Here is a 17,659-nt window from a genome sequence, read left to right on the forward strand (position 1 = left end):
CCAAGGTCTTGCATAAAGACAAAATAATATGCCCTGTTCTATGAGTGCACCCCAATACTTTATCCACTCTTCACTGCATTTCTCCTGTATCTCTCGAGATGTGTATGCGCAAATGTCTGAAATTTTCCTTTCTGCACCTTTATGCGTTTCCTTGAATGATGTAAGTATGTTGAGCATTTGCTTAGTCCATCTGTGCTTAGCCAAATGAAAAATCATATGCCAGTCATAAGCCCAATCTCCAACACATTTTTTAAGACCAAGCTGAAGCCATTCAGCATCATCTTTGGATATACTTGCACAGACCTCAGTATTATCTACAAATTTACAGATTGTGTCGCCAACACTTAAATCTAGATCATTAATAACAATAATGAAGAGCAATGGTCCCAAAACCAATCCCTGCACAGCACTAATCCAAATCCATCGATAACTACTTTCTGCCTACATCCTTCCAGCCAGTTCAGCTCCGTATATTGCCAGAGACTTTGATCTTGTAGTGAAGCCTCTTGTGCAGTATCTTACCAAAAACTTTCTGGAAGCCAAAGTAAATATTGTCTACTGGTCTTTCCTCATCTATCATCTTGGTGACTTCTTCAAAAAAAAACAACCAAATTTAAAAGACATCACCGTTTCATGAAGCCATGTTAGGTGCCTTTAATATGTCCCTCTCTATCCAATCAATCATATATTGCAACCCTAATGATTCTCTCATGCATCTTTCCTATCATTGACCAGGATTTTCCCCTTGGCAATTTGGGGACGGGGCCCGCTTGCCGAGGGGAAAATAACGCGGGATGATGTTGGGAGGAATCCCCGACGTCATCCCGGTCCCTTTAAATTTTTAGGAAGGCGGGCGGACAGCGAAATCAGCTATCTGCCTGCCGACCTGTCAATGGCCAAGTGAGGCCATTGACAGGCTAATTAAAGTAATTAAATACCCGCCCGGCCAGGAGCCCCAGCGGGCTCCAGATTATTCATGAAACTTCATCCACTGATGGGATGAAGTTTCGTGTCCGTTTTGTAAAAGTTATAAAGTTTGTGTTTTTTATTAACATGACATTGTCACATGAGGGGGACATGTTAATAATTTTTTAATTTTTGTATTTTCAAAGTTTTTCGGACTGTCACTGGTCTCCCTGAGACAGGACTTTGTCTCAGGGAGAAGTGCGTTCTTTCGCGCACGTGCACAAAAGAGTGCACTTTGACAGATGGGTGTTCCCTCTCTCTCTCTCTCTCTCTCTCTCTCTCTCTCTCTCTCTCTCTCCCCCCCCCCCCCCCCAATTGGCCCGCCCACTTAAAATGGCGGTGGACCCCGTTTCAGTGGCAGGGGTCGGCTGGCCGCCTGCCGCCGAGCCAGTGGGGCCTACACGCCATCCAAGGACAAGATTCTGCCCTTTGATATCAAGCTAATGGGCCTATGGTCACCTTTTTAACGATGGGGACTACTTTAGCCTCCCTCCAGTCTGTGAGAAACATCCCAAAGTGCAGTGAACTATTTTTAAAAATGGGTGAACAGTTTGCACACCACACTTCCCATCTTCCTCAAGTGAATATCATCTGGTCTGCCTGCTCCACCTACTATCAGGTTCTCTATTCTATCTAAAACTAAGTGCAGACTGAGGTTATTGTCTTTGGTCCCTGCCACAAACTCTGTACCCAAGCCTCCCAACATTTCTTCTAATCTGCATGGCTCCGCAGCAGTCTGAACTTTACCATGCAGAAAATAATCAGGCAATGCATGACCCTTTTAAGATTGTCCCTACATGGCAATGCAGCAATCTTAACTGCACAGTGCAAAAACAGGCCACACCCAGTAAAGGAAAGGAGGCTGAACCAGACTGTTCTCAACCTTGGTGTCATATTTGATCCCAAGATGAGCTTCTGACCACAACTGTGTCATCAGTAAGGCCACCTCTTCCCACCCCCTACCCCCGTAACATTGCCCAATTCCAGCCCTGACTTGGCTCACCTGCTGCTGAAATCCTCATCCATGCCTTTGATACCTCATAGATTTGCTTATTCCAGTGCACTCCTGGCTGGCCTCTCACATTCTACCCTCTGTAAACTTGGCCAACCAAAACTCTGCCATTGTCTTTAGTCACACCAAGTTCTGTTCACCCATCAGCCTGTGGTCTTGACCTACCTTGGCTCATATTTGAACAATGCCTCATTTTTAAAAATTCTCATCCTTGTGTTCAAATCTCTCCATGGCTTTTATCCTCCCTATCTCAGCAAGTTTGAGCGGAGCATAAGCACTGGCATGGATAGGTAGGGCTGAATGGCCTGTTCCTGTGCTGTATATCTTGTGCAATCTCCAGTGCTACAATTCTCCAAGATATCCAATTCTGGCCTCTTGAACCTCCCTGGATCTAATCACACCATCTTTGCTTTCAACAGCCAAGGCCCTAAACTCTGGGGTTCTCTGCCTCAACCTCTCTGCTTCACTCTCTTCCTTTTTGTGTTCTCCTTAAAACAAATCTCTTTAGCCAAGCCTTTGCTCATCTGTTCTATCATCTCCTTATGTGGCTCGGCATTTATTTTTGATTGCTCGTGTGAAGCACCTTCGGGGCACTTTGCTTATATTAAAGGCGCCATATAAATCCACGTTGTTATTCACCTATGTTAGAATTTAATCATTGTAATAATTATTAACTGTCGAGCATCATCTTCAAAAGTAAAGTCTGATGCAGAGTGCTCATTTTAATATTTCTGCCATACCCAGTGAGTCCTTGGTAACCTGCCCTTGAGCATCCTTCACTGGCCCAATACAGTCTTTGACAGTTCTGACTCTTCACATAACCGAAAAAGCTTTTCCCATTACTTCCACTATTGACTGTGATTCTTTTTTCCATTATCCTTTTAGCTGATCTAATAGCGGCCTTCATTTTCTTCTGCTGTTCCTTGGGCTTACGCTCACACGACACAGACTAAACTGAGTCAACAGTTATGTACCGTGACAGCAATAAAGTTTAAGTGCCGAGGTTTACGTGGCATTCGTTTACATTTTATTGGGTGGATTTTTTTTTTTTAACACTCGATGTACAAAAACAGATGTGTTAGATACATGCTGAATAATATGAGTAGAGTTTAAAATAACACGTACATCTAGAATGTACATTTTAGAAGGAACAGGTCATTACTTTGAAAAAAAATACATGTGGAATGATGCACAATTTTGCCTCAGATGGAGAGTTGCATTTGGAACAAATGAACCAGTCATCATGGATTCCTTCGTCCTTAAGTAAATTGCAACCAGGGGCCTGATTCCTGCCTCAGTCCCCCCCACTGACTTGAGATTCAAATTGGTCTTTTTTTAAAACAGACTAACGTTGATGGTTAGATTTTTTTTTAAAAGGTAGAACAATTAAAATGCACTTTAATAAAAATGTCAACAAAAGCACAATACCTGAATGCAAGACACAATCTGCCTGCTGGCTTAGAGTTTCATTTCTATAACCAAACAATGACATGGCTTAGAAGTACAAAGAACAAATAAAAATTTCTGTATGACTCCAATAGCACACTTGCTTCCTTTAGAACAAGATTACCTGTCTCATTTCACCTTATTCAGTTACCCTTATTCAGCAGCACTAAAGCCATTTATTTCATTTATTTCTTGTTTTTATCCACAGATTTCCAGCAGACAAGAATCCAGACACATTTATTAACAACAAGATTGAATTGTTCTCAGTGGTGCACAGAGCTAACTAATTATGTTAATTAAGATTTGACCACTGCTTTAATTAAAAGCTCAGAACAACGCGCTTTTCTTAATTAACCCTTGACGTTTTCATGCCAACCAAAAGAAAGCAAAAAGGCATAAAAGGGTTCACTAACTGCGGGCTATAATTGAGAGAAATGATCCAAGGATGTGATTGATGGTTGTGTAGCCATCTCACTTTGTGGATTCAGTGGATGGCTGTGAACTTCTCCAGCTTCCCTCTATCAGTTTATGAAATCATTCAAACACTTTGAGGTTACTGCTTGCTAAACACTCTTAAATGCCCATCCTTTCTCCAGTTAGTTAGCTTGCTCCCTCTATATGTTTCAAACAATTAATAGAAATGCACCTCTTCCGTTCATTCCACAGATTCCACTCGCCTCCCCATCCACACAAAGTTAGAATGTGGCATAGCGCAAGGCAACCAACCTAATGATCTGAAACCCCAAATTGAAGCTAGGAAATTTCCTCTTTTTCAAATCCATTGTTTTGTATTTGTAAAGGACATTAAATAAAGGCTGTTAACAAATTTGGATTGTAAATTAACCACCTTAGGATCAGACCTGAATGTAGTAGTAATAATTCTCAGGCTTCAACCTCAGTTCCCTGCACTCGTTGATCTTAGTTCATCCTCTCACCAATTTTTCATCCTAGTCCTGCCAACAACCTTGGAAAAATTGCAATCTCCTCCTGTTGATAATTCAGACAGAAGTGAGGAAAGCAGAGTGAACTGTGAATAACCTAGGGCGGGTGGCCTCAGATAACGCATAGCTGTGGACACAAAACACAACAGTAGGAAATTCTTTGATGATGGGGAGTGGTGAGAGGAGAGGTTGATATGAAGAGCAAACGCAAAAGTTAATACTCTAAATTACGTTCCCCAAACATTCACAAAGGAAAACATCAACAACATGAGCTTCATTAGCAGCATTAACAATTTCATTACAAAGTCATAGAGAGGCTACATTACACCAGTAACTACACTTCAAAAATACTTAATTGGCTGTAAAGGACTTCGCGAATACTGAGGTGAAAGATGTATAAGTACAAGTTCTTTCTTAAAAGGATTCAGGCAAGTAAATCTTGCGGCACAGAGAGACTGTGAATATCCTTGAGCATCCTTCACTGGCCCAATATAGCCTTTGACAGTTCTGATTCTTCACACAACTGAAAAAGATTTTCCCATTTCTTCTACAATTTGTGAACCATTGACTGTCATTATGAGGGAATCAGTAAACAATGGGGAGATACCAGTAGATTGGAAACAGGCTAATGTGCCCACATTCTTAAAAGAAAACAAGAAAAGAACATTGGTAACTATAGAGCATTAGTCTTCACTACTGTGTGAACCCATAGAATCAGTTATCAAGTAAATATGTAGAGTATTTTTGCTTTTATTCATTTTTGGGATGTGTTGCTAGCTGCAATTATTGCCCATCCCTAGTCGCTGGCGAAAAGATGGTGGTGGACCATGTGCTTGAACCACTCCACTCCCTATGGCTTGTACAGTGCGGTTAGGTAGGGAACTCCTGGATTTTGACCCAGTGATGATGACAGCAAGGATGTCAGAATGCCGCATAACTTGGAGGGGAAAATAATAGTCTAGTTGAAGATGAACTTAAAAGGAGAAAGTCATGGCTGGCCAATGTTCAGGACTTTGTTGAGTAAGTGAAATACCAAAGGGGCTATATGAAGTCCTGTGCCATGGTAAACATAGATATTGAAAACACTTTGCAGCAGTTTAACTCAGAAGCTGGAGGGATTTAGGACAAATTCAGAATGGGAGAAATTAGGCGAAGGGTAATGATAGTGTTATCTGGCCCAGACTATTGAAAAATTTGAATCTCTCCTCCCGCCTGCGTTGCAGGCCTCACATACTTCCACAAATGCTGCCTCAAAAGGGTATGCTCATGCCTTGCCATTTCCATACATGTATTTTGTAATGGAACATTACAATGAAACAATAGTGGCAGGTGTTGACTAATCACAGCAATCAATCTGTATCATTAGCCTACAACAGACCTAAACTCGAGAGCTGAGCGTTCTGCAGCCTGTTCTAAATTATCACAAGATGGACAAAATATATACATGAAATATTTTAATTTCTTTAAAATCATGAAGGTATTTGATAGGGTATGGAGAAGCAATTTTTTTAAATGGGGGAGTCCAAATCTAGGGACCAGTAGGGATTTCAGGAACAATGGCTTCATGCAGAGTGTGGTTAGAATGTGGTACTTGCTACAAAAGGAGTAGTTGAGGTGAATAGCATAGTAGCCTTTAAGGGGAAACTAGAAAAGCACATGAAGGAGAAAGGAATAGAAAGATAAGCAGATAGGGTCAAATGAAGTAGGGTGAGAGGAAGTTCATGTCGAGCATAAATATTGGCATAGACCAGTTGGGCCAAATGGCCATGTCTGTGTTATAAATTCTGTGAAAATTTGATTTCAAATTATCTGAAGTTTTCCTGAGTAAATATCTAAGCATTGAGCCACAGAGAGCCTTGACTTGTTGGAATATGCTCTGTTACATTACAAGAACAGTCAGTCACTCGAGAGAGAGAGAGAGAGAGAGAGAGAGAGATAACAACAGTTGAGATTGTGTATGTGTGTGTGATGCACAGCTGTGCTCGCTGTCAGTTTATTTTGCGTGCAGAATATACCTGCAGGAAGAAGGATGTTAGCAGTTCTTTTCCATTCGCCACGCTTCACTTGCTGTGGAAATGGTGGAAGAAGCAGCTGGAAAAATGATAGAAAGTTCATTTTTAAAAGAGATATAGTGAGCCCTTCTTACCTCCGACAAGATTGGCATCATCTTCCCTTTCTCCCATCATTACTTCTATTAGATTGTTTGCTAATCCACAGAGAGGGAGAAATTAGATTTGTGTTTTTTTCATTCTCCCAAGTTTTAGCTTTGTGTTTGCTTCTAAATTGGCTACAGGAAATCTAATCTGACTAGAGATGATTGGAGTGCATCATCTGCTAAGCCTCAAGTTTTCTTTAATTACTTACAAATTCTGCCAAGACTTTTAAGAAAAGTGCCAATAAAAGCCCCACAGAGATGATAGTAAGGTAAAATGGGTGATCCAAATTCCGGGCAGAACAGTGGTTGGGATGAAACTTCTGTCACTTCCTTTCTTTCCCTCCCCACTACAGGTTCCCCAGAGTTAGAAATATTTGCTGAGTCAAATATAAAATATACTTGGGCAGGTACTATAATGTAGTCATTATGTTGCTGCATAAATGATTTAGAGGCTTTGGACTAAAAATCCAAAGAACCCAAATTCAAATCCCAAAATCACAAGTCAAGTTAATTTTTAAAATCTGGCATCCGTTAAACTGACCATGAAGTTATCATATTGTCAAAAAATCCAACTGGTTTGCTAATGTCCTTTTAGGGAAGGAAATTTGTTGTCCTTACCTGGTCTAGCCTATATGTGATTCTAGTCGCGTCTCAACAGGGTTGACTCTTAACTGTACTGTGAAGTAGCCTAGCAAGCCACTCCATTGTATCCAGGACTAGGGATATGCAGCAAATACTGGCTTTGCCAGTGATGCCCACGTCCCGATAGTTGAATTTTTAAAAATATATTAATTAAGTTTAAGGAACATGGCGCCAATAAAGAACATAGCTTAGTTATCATCATCCCAACAATATTGCAGTATCTTCAGGATTCTGGAAATTCTGATTATGTTGGTGCCCTGCTTATATCTTGGGATCCTCCAGTATGCCATACCGCTGCCCTTTTTCTCTATCTCCTTCTCCAGCTTTCTAAAGTGAGGCAATAATGCAAACTTCATTACAGCTCAAAAAACTAACCCTTGACCCCTCCATCCTGGAAAGCCACTGCCCCATCGCTAAACTCCCTTTCCTCTCAAGTCCTTGAATGTGTTGCTGCCTCCCATATTTGTTCCCACCTTTCCCAGAACTCCATGGGGAGAATTTTCTCCCTGTCGGGCGGGCCAGTTGGGAGCGGGTGCGGGCAGGTGTGGAGCCGATCGCCGGCTGCGATCGGCTGCACGCCGCCATTTTACGTGGTCAGGCCAATTAAGGCCCGCCCAGCGTGACACGCGCCCGGTAGCACTCAGCGCTACCTGTGCGGGCAGGGGGAGGAGGGAGAGTCGGGGCCTGCGCCGCATGCACGAAAGAGCGCAGAAATCTCCCCTGAGGCAGTTCCGTGCCTCAGGGAGATTAAGTTCAGTGTCAAAGATCGTAAAAATAAAATATTAAAAATTGTCCAGACATGTCCCCTCATGTTGTCACATGAGCTGGGACATGTTTATGAATTTTCATTAAAATTTTCATTCAATTAATAAACCCTTCATAAAACCTCATCCCGCCCATGGATGAGGTTTCATGCAAAATGTGAAGGCCGCCTGGGCTCTTTGCCTGCCCGCCAACCTTAAGGTTGGACGGGCAGCCCCAACAATTGCTTTAATTACTTCATTAATGGCCTTAACAGGCCTTTGACAGTTCGGCGGGTATGCAGCCGACTCCGGTGCGTGCCCGCCGAATGGAAGATCAGAATGATGCGCGGTGATGTCGGGACACACGCCCGATGTCATTGCACGTCATTTTACATGTCAGCCCCGCACGCCGAACAAAATATTCTGCCCCATGTTTGAATCCCTTCAATCAGTTTCTGCTCCATCACAGAAAACTGCACTTCTATGAAAGGGATCAAAGGGTATAGGGAGAAAGCGGGAGCAGGCTATTGAGCAGGCTCGAAGGGCCAAATGGCCTACTCCTCCTAGTTCTATATTTCTATCAAAGTCAGAAATGACATCCTACGTGTTTAAAATTTCCGTCCTTGTCCTCCTTGACCTGTTTGCAGATTTTAACATGGCTGATGATCCTGCCCCCCTATCATTGTCCCTCTTGTTGTCCAGCTGGGTGGAAATGCATTCACCTGGATTCATTCTTGCCTATCTAATTGTAGTCAGATCTGCAATGGCTTCTCTTCCTACCCATGCACTGCTAGTCCTGGTATCTCCATGTCATGAAAAGATATTAATGTGTATAATGTTATTGGAAATTTTTTTAAATAGAATTCCTATGGAGGTCTGTGTCTATGTGTGTGTGTTAATTGGATTAAAGCCAGCTAGCCTGGGTGCTTTGATGTATAGTAGTTTTGAGATATTAACTGGGTGAACAGTAAGGTAAAGTGTTCATTTGCACTTGTTGAATAAACCATTCAAGACTGTGGGTAAAATCTTGCACCTAGCTAGAAGAAGCCAAACAATGCATTTATTTTTTCAGCTTACTAATAAAATTGGTGCTATGAAAGGGGTTTTATTGTTAGAAGAGCTGAAGTTCAAAAGATCTAGTGATACAATGGAAAGTTTACATTCAAAGGGAAAGCTAGGTATATAAAGAAAGTAGTTTGTGTGTGTAAGGTAGAGGCATTTAAGACCTAACCAGCCTGTATGCCTCCAACCAACTTGCAGAGGAACCTCATTTGGAATTTGTCAGGTCAAATATGCTTTGCCTGGTGTCTATTTAAAGTCTATGGGTTACTGTTGCCTTTTTGGAGATTTACCTGGGGGTGGTTAATTTGGGGATTTGTTAAAAAGTTATTATAGTAGTATTTGTAGCCATGTGTATGTGTTTAATTTGTTAAATTAATAAATATTTAATTTAGTGTTATATAAAACCACGAGACTCGGTGGTCTTATTCCTACTGAATCCGAAGTCTGCATTTCAAAATTACAAATTGCAGAAAGTGAATTATGACAGTTGTTTCAAGTTTCGCTCTGGGAATTGAACAACTCGGCCTTTACCACCGGCTGTGTCATAATACTTCCAAGGCTCTATCCTTGGCCCTCTCCTTTGTCTTGTCCACATGCTGCCCATTGATGAGATCATCCGAAAAACACAGCATTTGTGACGACACCCAGCTCTACCTCACCCTCACCTCTCGACCCCTCCACTACCTCATACCACTCATCTAACATCCAACGATGGTTGGACAGCAAGCTCCTCCAGCTAAATATTGGGAAAGCCCAGACCATTGGCCTCATTTTTGCTGTGTACTGATGGGGAAACGATCAGCATCCACTGTCATTACTGAAATTGACAGCAACTTCAGAAGTTTGGATATCTGCAGAAGAACATGGAAGTCCAGAAGTTGCTGTTACTAAGTCCACAACCCTACATAGAGTGTGCTGTAGAGATCTCCACAGACTCCCTTACGATCATGATTTGCTGAGAACTTTGATTCTAACACCGTTAGTATTTCTGTAAAAAGATAATCCTGGAAAAATATTACCATGTGCTGAATGAGTTGTAGCTGAGCTTTATGGTGCACTGACTTCATAATTACTGCTATATACCTGTGCTGGCCCCTGAAAAGCTAATCTTATATGTTATACTTGTGGAATATCAGATATCTCCACACTGACTTGTTTAAATTCCACATTTTTAAAAATGATCTTTTATCTTTTTTTAAGAAGTCTGTTACCTTTACTTTGGCTTCCATCTTAATGCAGTCGTGCATTTATTTCACTACCTGAAAATTTAAATTAAAAGCAAAGGATTTTAAATGCTTTTAACTTGCTGATTTGCCATGTGTGAATGCTTCAATTTGATTGGTTGCCTACCTCCTTGCTGAAATCTCAGCCTAAGCATGCCAAGACACCCCCTTAACTAGACTCCAGATTTGTGGACAGTTGTCTTTGAGGTTAGCAGAGAGTGTGCTTGCTTTGCTGCTGACCCCCCAAAAGTGGATTATTGCCTTCAGCCTCTGCCACAAACTCTGTTTACTAGCAACCAGCTCCATACCTCTCCCTGGCAACTGGCTGAGGCTGAACCAGACTTTTCACAACCACCTTGTCATATTTGACCCTGAGAGAGAGGCTTGCAACCACACGTCCACGCCATCACTAAGACAGCCTATATAACCTCACCCAATTCGACCCCTGCCTCTGTTCATCTGCTGCTGAAACCCTCATCCATGCCTTTGTTACCTCTAGGCTTAACTATATTAACACAATCCTGGCCAGCCTGCCACATTCTAGCCTTCATAATCTTGGGATCATCCAAAATCCTGCTGCCCATGTCTTAACTAGTAGCAAGTCCCATTCCCCATCACCCCTGTGCACACTGATCTACATTAGCTCCTGGTTAAGCAATACTTTGATTTTTACAATTCTGATCCATAGCCTTGCCTCTCCCTATCTCTGAAGCCTCTTCCAGCCTGATAACCTTCTTGAGCATCCCCGGTTTTAATCGCACCACAATTGGTGACTTGTGCCTTCAGTTGCAAATTCCCTAAGCTGTGAAATTCTTTCCCAAACCTCTCTCTGTGGACTTGAGGATATAATCTAGGTGGCCACTTCCAGCAGAGCATCAAGAGATTGTTGATCTGCAGATGAGATGTTAAGCTGAGGTTAAACCAATCCCTGTAGATGAGTTAGATGTTGCAGATCTCATGGCACTATTCCAAGAGCGGAGAGTTCTTCCATTCTCCTGACCATTTATCCCTCCACCGCTATGTCAAAAGATAATTAATTGGCCATTAGTTGATAGTGGTCTGAGTCATCTTGCTGTCAAGAATGTGAGCTTGTAGACAAACTCAATGCTAGAATGAATTCAACCTGCAGTCAAAAACTCGAAATATTAAAGATTAAGAGCAGGATTTTAACCGTTAGGAATGGGTGGTTTAGGGGCAAGTGAGAAATTTTTCTTAAAAGAGTTCTCACCCAGTTCCAAACCACCCATTTCTGAAGGTCACTATAATCGTTTTAGAGGCCATGTGTTCCCATTTTACCTGCATTTTTATTTTAAACTAATGGAGCTAGAATTCTTGAGCCTTGGGAAAACTGACAGGTAAAAGGAGGTGAGAAGGGCTGGATTCATGAGTTAAGACCCTTTTCTTGCACTGTTTGTGGGCCAGAAGCAGGAGTATTTCCCCAAGCCCAAAAAAACTAACCTACACGTGATGTACACTACGATTGACCAATCCCCAACCCCCTCCCTACGATGTGTGAAACCACCTAGAAAGATAATTCTTCTCCTCTTCCTTACAACCCTCCCCCCACCACGCCGCCCCCGTGGTGCCAGACATACCTAACCTCTGTGTCCCGGCACAGGCAACCAGGCTGTCAATCCGTGTAGTTGTCAGGTAGGAAACCACTCAAAAATTTAAAGGACGTTCCCAACTAATTTCGGTCTTGACATCCAGGCAACCTGTACTTCTGGGTTTCCTGTTCGAAATTTTTTTTCAGGAAGAAACTGCCACCCGTTACTGGAATGAATTAACAGCCAAGTCACAGCATGTTTACTTCATCCTGTAAACTGTGAAATGTCGGGTGAGGTGGGAAATGCTAAATGTATAGAAAGACTTGAACTTGCAAAAGTGATTCCAAGGATGAGGGGGGGAAAAACAAACTAAAGGAATATGATTGTAAATCACTTTTTTACGTAATGATGAATGAAAAATATGACAAACTATTAGAATATTGCCTCTGCTGTCAGTAATGTTGATTATTGTTTAAGCCTCATGCTTTTATCTAAATATTGCTGTCTTTTTGGATTTTCTGCAGCATTGGGCTGTGCTGAATTAAAATGTTGAGTGCGCTTTCTTTCGTTATCTCTATTAGATGTCAGATTATAACAGTTTCAACTAGCATAGCTACATGTTAATTTTTATTTTCTTTTCCAGCCCTAAACCAACTGTACCAATCATCATCTCTGGTGCTTTGGCCAGGGTAAGACACAACTACTTCTCCATTTTACTCCATTTCAGTGAGGGGCGATTCATATTTTTGTATGTTTAGAGAGCGAGGTTTTAAAAGCTGGAGGTTCTTGGAAACGTACAGTTGGTCTGTCAGCATATGGAAAGTGAAAAACACTGGTTAAAGTTTCTGATGTTGACCTTTTGTTTATCCCCTCACCAAGCGCACTCAAAATGTTTAGTATCCTTTTCTCTTTCACCTGCAGACCGATTCACTGTGTATTTCTAGCGGTTTTATGTTTTGTTAAAAGGTGCGATCATTTGCAGCTTTCTCTTTCGCTTGCACTTTAACATGTTCATCAAATTTGCAGCCCAAACAGGCCATTTGACCCAACTGATCTTATTGGTGTTCATACTCCACACTAGCCCCCTCCGATCCTATTTCATCTAACACTATCTACATAACCTGTTGTTCCTTTTCCCCTCGTGTACTTAATCAAGCTTCCCTTTAAGGCCATCCATACTATTTGCCTTTGTTATTCCTTCTGGTAATTTCACATTCTAACCACTCTCTATGGAAAGCAGTTTTTTTTATGAACTCCTTATTAGATTTATTCCTCTTGATTGATTCTCTTCCTCCGCTTAGAGACACATGAGGCAGATGAAACACATGATTGCGGCTGTTTGCTTAGCTAGCTTTTCCTAGGACCAGTTGCTAGCCTGTCACCAGAGGGTACAGCTGGAGGGGTGTCACTTCACATCAGGCTTAGCTGACCAGGAGACACTCCTGCTCTTATTGTCTGCCACAGGCATATTGTAAGGCATATCGATAATCAACCTGTTTGGCCGCATTGTGAATGCACCTTCCGTGGCCACCAAGCCCTGGAGCCGGAATCTAACCCAGAGCTTCTGGCTCAGAGACAGGGACGCTATCCACTGCGCTACAAGACCTCCATTAAATTTATTAATGATCTTATATTTATGGTCCCTTAGTTTTGATTTGTCATATTCTGCTTTGGTTTAAGTACGCTTATTCTGCCCTTGGTATGGTATTTTGAAATCTCTAGAAAATAGGGAATTCTCTTCTAAACCTGTGGCCTCTTCTGAATTTGTACCTGGTCATTATGTGCATTTGCCCTTGTATATGCAGTTTGGAGATTCCATAATCACCCCACTATCTACCATTGCTGCTATTGCTAGCTGGTGACTAAGGATGCACGCAATTGCTTTGCAAATGTGACTTAAAACAACAACAACTTGCATTCATATAGTGCTTTTAACGTATTAAAATGCCCCAAGGCACTTCACAGGAGCGCTAAATTTAACACCAAGCCACGCAAGGAGTTATGAGGGCAGCAGACCAAACATCTGGTCAAAGAGATAAGTTTTAAGGAGCACCTTGAGTAGCGTGGAGTAATTAAATAATATTTTAATAGTGGAGCAATTGAAATCAGGCATGCCAGAATTGGCAGAGTACTCAGAGGGTTGTAGAGCTGGAGGTGCTTAGAGATAGGGATGTGTCAGGCCAGGAGAGGATTTGAAAACAAAATGAACATTTTTCAAACCTTGTTGTTGCCTGACTGGGGACTGTTGGAAGCCAGTGAGCACAGGGGTAATGAGCGAACGAGGACATGGTAAGCATTAGGATACAGGCAGCAGAGTTTTGGATGAACTAAAGTTTATGTAGGATGGAAGATGGAAGGCCAGCAAGAAGAGTATTGAAATAGTCAATTCTAGAGGTAGCAAAGGCATGAATGATAGTTTCAGCAGCAAGTGACCTGAGACAGGAGTGGAGCAATGTTACTGGGGTGGAAGTAGGCTGTCATGGTGATGGGGCAGATATGTAGATGGAAGCACATATTGGTCAATCAGAAAGCCAAGACTGCAAAGGGTCCAGTTCGGTCTTAAGACAGTTGCCAGGGAGTGAGATGGCATTGGTAGTTAGTGAATAGAGTTTGTAATGGGGGACGAAGACAATGGCTTAGGCCTTCTGAATATTTAGTTGAAGGAAATTTCTGCTCATCCAATATTGGATGACTGACAAGCAGCATGTCAAATCAGAGGCAGTGGAAAAGTCAAGATATGGTAATAAGGTAAAGCTAGATGTTGTCAGGTGTACCTGTGGAACCTGATATGTTTTCTGATGATGTCACCAAGGGCTAGCATGTGGTGAGAAGTAGGAGGGGCTAAGGATAGATCCTTGGGGGATAATAGCGAAGGAGTGGGAAGAGAAGCCATTGCAGGTAATCCTTTGACCACAACTGGATAGATAAGAATGGAATCAGGTGAGTGATTCATCCTGGACAATGGTGGAGAGATATTGGAGGAGGATGATGCGGTCAACCGCATCAAAGTTGCAAGACATATCAAGGAGATGAGGATGCTCTATCATGGTCACAGTCACGTAATATGCAATTTGTGACATTGATTAGGGTCTTTCAGTGCTGTGGCAGGGTAGAAAGCACGTTCAAGAAGAAAGGGGAGGTCAGAGATGGGTGGCAGTTTGCAAGGACAGAGAAGTTGAGTGTCTTTTGAGAGGGATAATGATGGTAGATTTGAAGGAGATGGTTCTCCACCTGAAGAGAGAGAACTGTTAACATCAGGGCCAGGATGGGAGATCGATCAGCAATTTGGTGGGATTAGTATCAGGGAGCAGCAAGTGGTTTTCATAGACAAGATGAACATGGAGAGGACATGAAGAGAAATGGAAAGAAACTAGAGGCAGGGGGAGCTTTGGGGAAGTTTGGCCCAGTGGGCTAAAAAAAAACAAGCTGATGTGGTATTGCAGGTTAAACCTTCCAGCTGGTTTCCATTTGAGAAATTCACCTCTACTGGTGGGAAAGACATGGACAGATGCTAATCCTAAAACGTCCTTAAAGGTGTAAAATATTCAGGAGTCAAACAGACACTTTCCAAGATTGTGCCAACAGTATTTTTATGCTACAGTACTGTATTTTCACCACTAGATGCTATCTCTAACATATGAGAGCAATAAAACTCACCACTGAAGTCCCATCTATGTTATACAAATACTGTCTGAATTTCATAATTTATTGCCCACTCATTTAAAAATGAAACCCTTGAGTTATTTACCAGTTATTTCTGCGTGGGGATTCTTCCAATATCTCATTTTGACGTTGTTGGGAAGATTGGGGAAAATCCTGCAGAACTGACTTATAACAGGAAACCCCTCTTGGAAACTCTAACCCCCGTTAACTTCTGGAAATCGATTTCTTTCCCAACCTTTGAGCGTCCAAATTGCACGGTTACTATCTCACCAATGTTTGGGAACTTATATACTGTAAAAAAATAAATAAATTTAATTTAGCCAAGGAAAGATTGTGACTTAATTGTCAAGTAATAGGGAAGGGAATGATGAGGTCATCAGAAAAAAAGGAAGGAACCTGCATTTATATAACGTTTCAAGATCTCGGGGTGCATTACAGCCAATGAATTAGATCTTTGAAATATTGTCACTGTTGTAAACAGAGCACTTTTACTGAATTGTGGCGTCTGTGATTACCCACAGCTGCACCCAATAAGCCCTTTCCTTCTGAGGAGAAACGTGTTAACTATGCTTAAGTTGGTAGGACTCTCGTCTCTTCCGAGTCAAAATGTCGTGGGTGCAAGCCCTACTCCAGAGAGTTCAGCACACAGTTCAGGCTGGCGTTCCTAGTGCAGGACAGATAGAATGCTGTATGGTTGTAGGGTGCTGTTTTTGACAGTAGAGCAGTGAGAGAGAAACTGTTCTGTCTGGTGGGAAAATCCAGAACAAGGGGATAACCTTAAACGTAGAGCTGAATCACTCAGTGGTGATCTCAAAAGCAATTCTTCACACAAAAGAGTATTGGAAAACTAGTGGAAACTCCCTCCACCTCAAAAAGCTGCTGAGGCTAACTCAAGTTGAAAATTTCAAAACTGAAATCGATAGCTTTTGTTTGGCATATTGTTATTGATCCAAGGTGCGTAGATGCAGCAGTGACCACGCTTCAAAAAGTGCTTAATTTGCTGTAAAGTTCTTTGGGATCTCCTGAGGTTAAGACACCATATAAAGGCAAGCCCTTTTTTTTCCCCCACAAGTCTTTAGAGACAGAGAGGGCTATCTTTGTTTGTTTCCTTTAAGTTGTTCGCTATGGACTAATTGTGCCTTGATCATTCCTGCCACAGGGGGATAAAGACTTTCCTCCAGCTGCTGCCCAGGTTGCCCACCAGAAGCCTTACCCGTCAGTGGAGAAACTGCCTGTTTCACATCAGATCAATCATTCCATCCACCAGCCTCGCAAGTGAATGATGTGACCTCTAAGAATGAATATCCAGAAATCTTTGGGAAGTGTCGATTCATTAGTTGGACTCCTAATTTCTGATATTTGGAGCAAATTTTCTTTTGCTTTTGGGAACGGAGCTACGGTTTTAAATTTTGTAAACCTTGTTGAAGCACATTTGAACAAATAATAGCCATTTTTTAATTAAATTGGTACCTGAGATACTATTTTGTTTTTGGTATTTCAGAAATAATAGATAAATCTTTGCTACTGTAATAGGAGAGATTTGTTCAACACTCATGCATATGTGTTTGTGTAAATGCATGTGCACGTATGTTGTGTATGCATATTGTGTGTGGTGCATGCATGTGTGTACGTAATAGACAAATTTAGTGCTGTTTCACACTGTGACTCCATATATATGTTGTGAATTTTTGTAGAACTTATAGCTGAGGATGTCACTGTGCCAGAAGTAAACTCAAAGGTAACCAAAAGTAAGAACGTGTGCTGTGAAATTGGACTATTCCTTTCAGGTCCTGGAGTTCCAATTTTCTGAGTCTGGCAAATTTAGGTCTGCGCACACCTACATCAGCAGCAAGAGGAACTGTCCTAGACCACTTGTCAAATGGCTTGGTTTATGGGTAATGTCATGTCCACTTGTGTACGACTGTAGTGTAACTTAGAGAAGCATGAGGTGCAATTGGACTTCACTCTTCTGGGAAGTGTAAAAGAACTAGCATTTGTATGGCTTTTCATGATGTTGGTCGAGGGATAAATATTGGCCAGGACACCAACCACAGCAACAACATGTATTTATGTAGCATCTTTAATATTATAAAATGTCCCAAGATGCTTCTCAGGAGCATTATAAAGCAAAATTTGACACTGAACTACATAAGGCAATGTTATGGCTGCTGGCCCAAAGCTAGATCAAAGAGGTAGGTTTTAAAGAGCATCTTAAAGGAGGAGAAGAGAAATAGAAAGATGGAAAGGTTTAATAAGGGA

At 41.8% G+C, this 17,659-nt stretch overlaps 1 protein-coding gene across 1 annotated transcript in view; it reads left to right on the forward strand.

Annotated features, from left to right (window-relative positions):
• The window catches only part of dap (death-associated protein), a 62,176-nt gene extending 45,300 nt beyond the window's left edge, over window positions 1-16,876 (forward strand). Inside the window, exons 3-4 of the mRNA XM_078539361.1 lie at window positions 12,381-12,426; window positions 16,560-16,876. Of these exons, the coding sequence (XP_078395487.1) occupies window positions 12,381-12,426; window positions 16,560-16,679 (166 nt within the window). The 3' untranslated portion in view covers window positions 16,680-16,876. The remainder of the gene's footprint in view (window positions 1-12,380; window positions 12,427-16,559) is intronic.
• The last annotated feature ends 783 nt before the right edge of the window (window positions 16,877-17,659 follow it).

Source organism: Cetorhinus maximus, chromosome 3, assembly GCF_964194155.1.
Source record: "Cetorhinus maximus chromosome 3, sCetMax3.hap1.1, whole genome shotgun sequence".
In the NCBI taxonomy this organism is placed as follows: domain Eukaryota; kingdom Metazoa; phylum Chordata; class Chondrichthyes; order Lamniformes; family Cetorhinidae; genus Cetorhinus; species Cetorhinus maximus.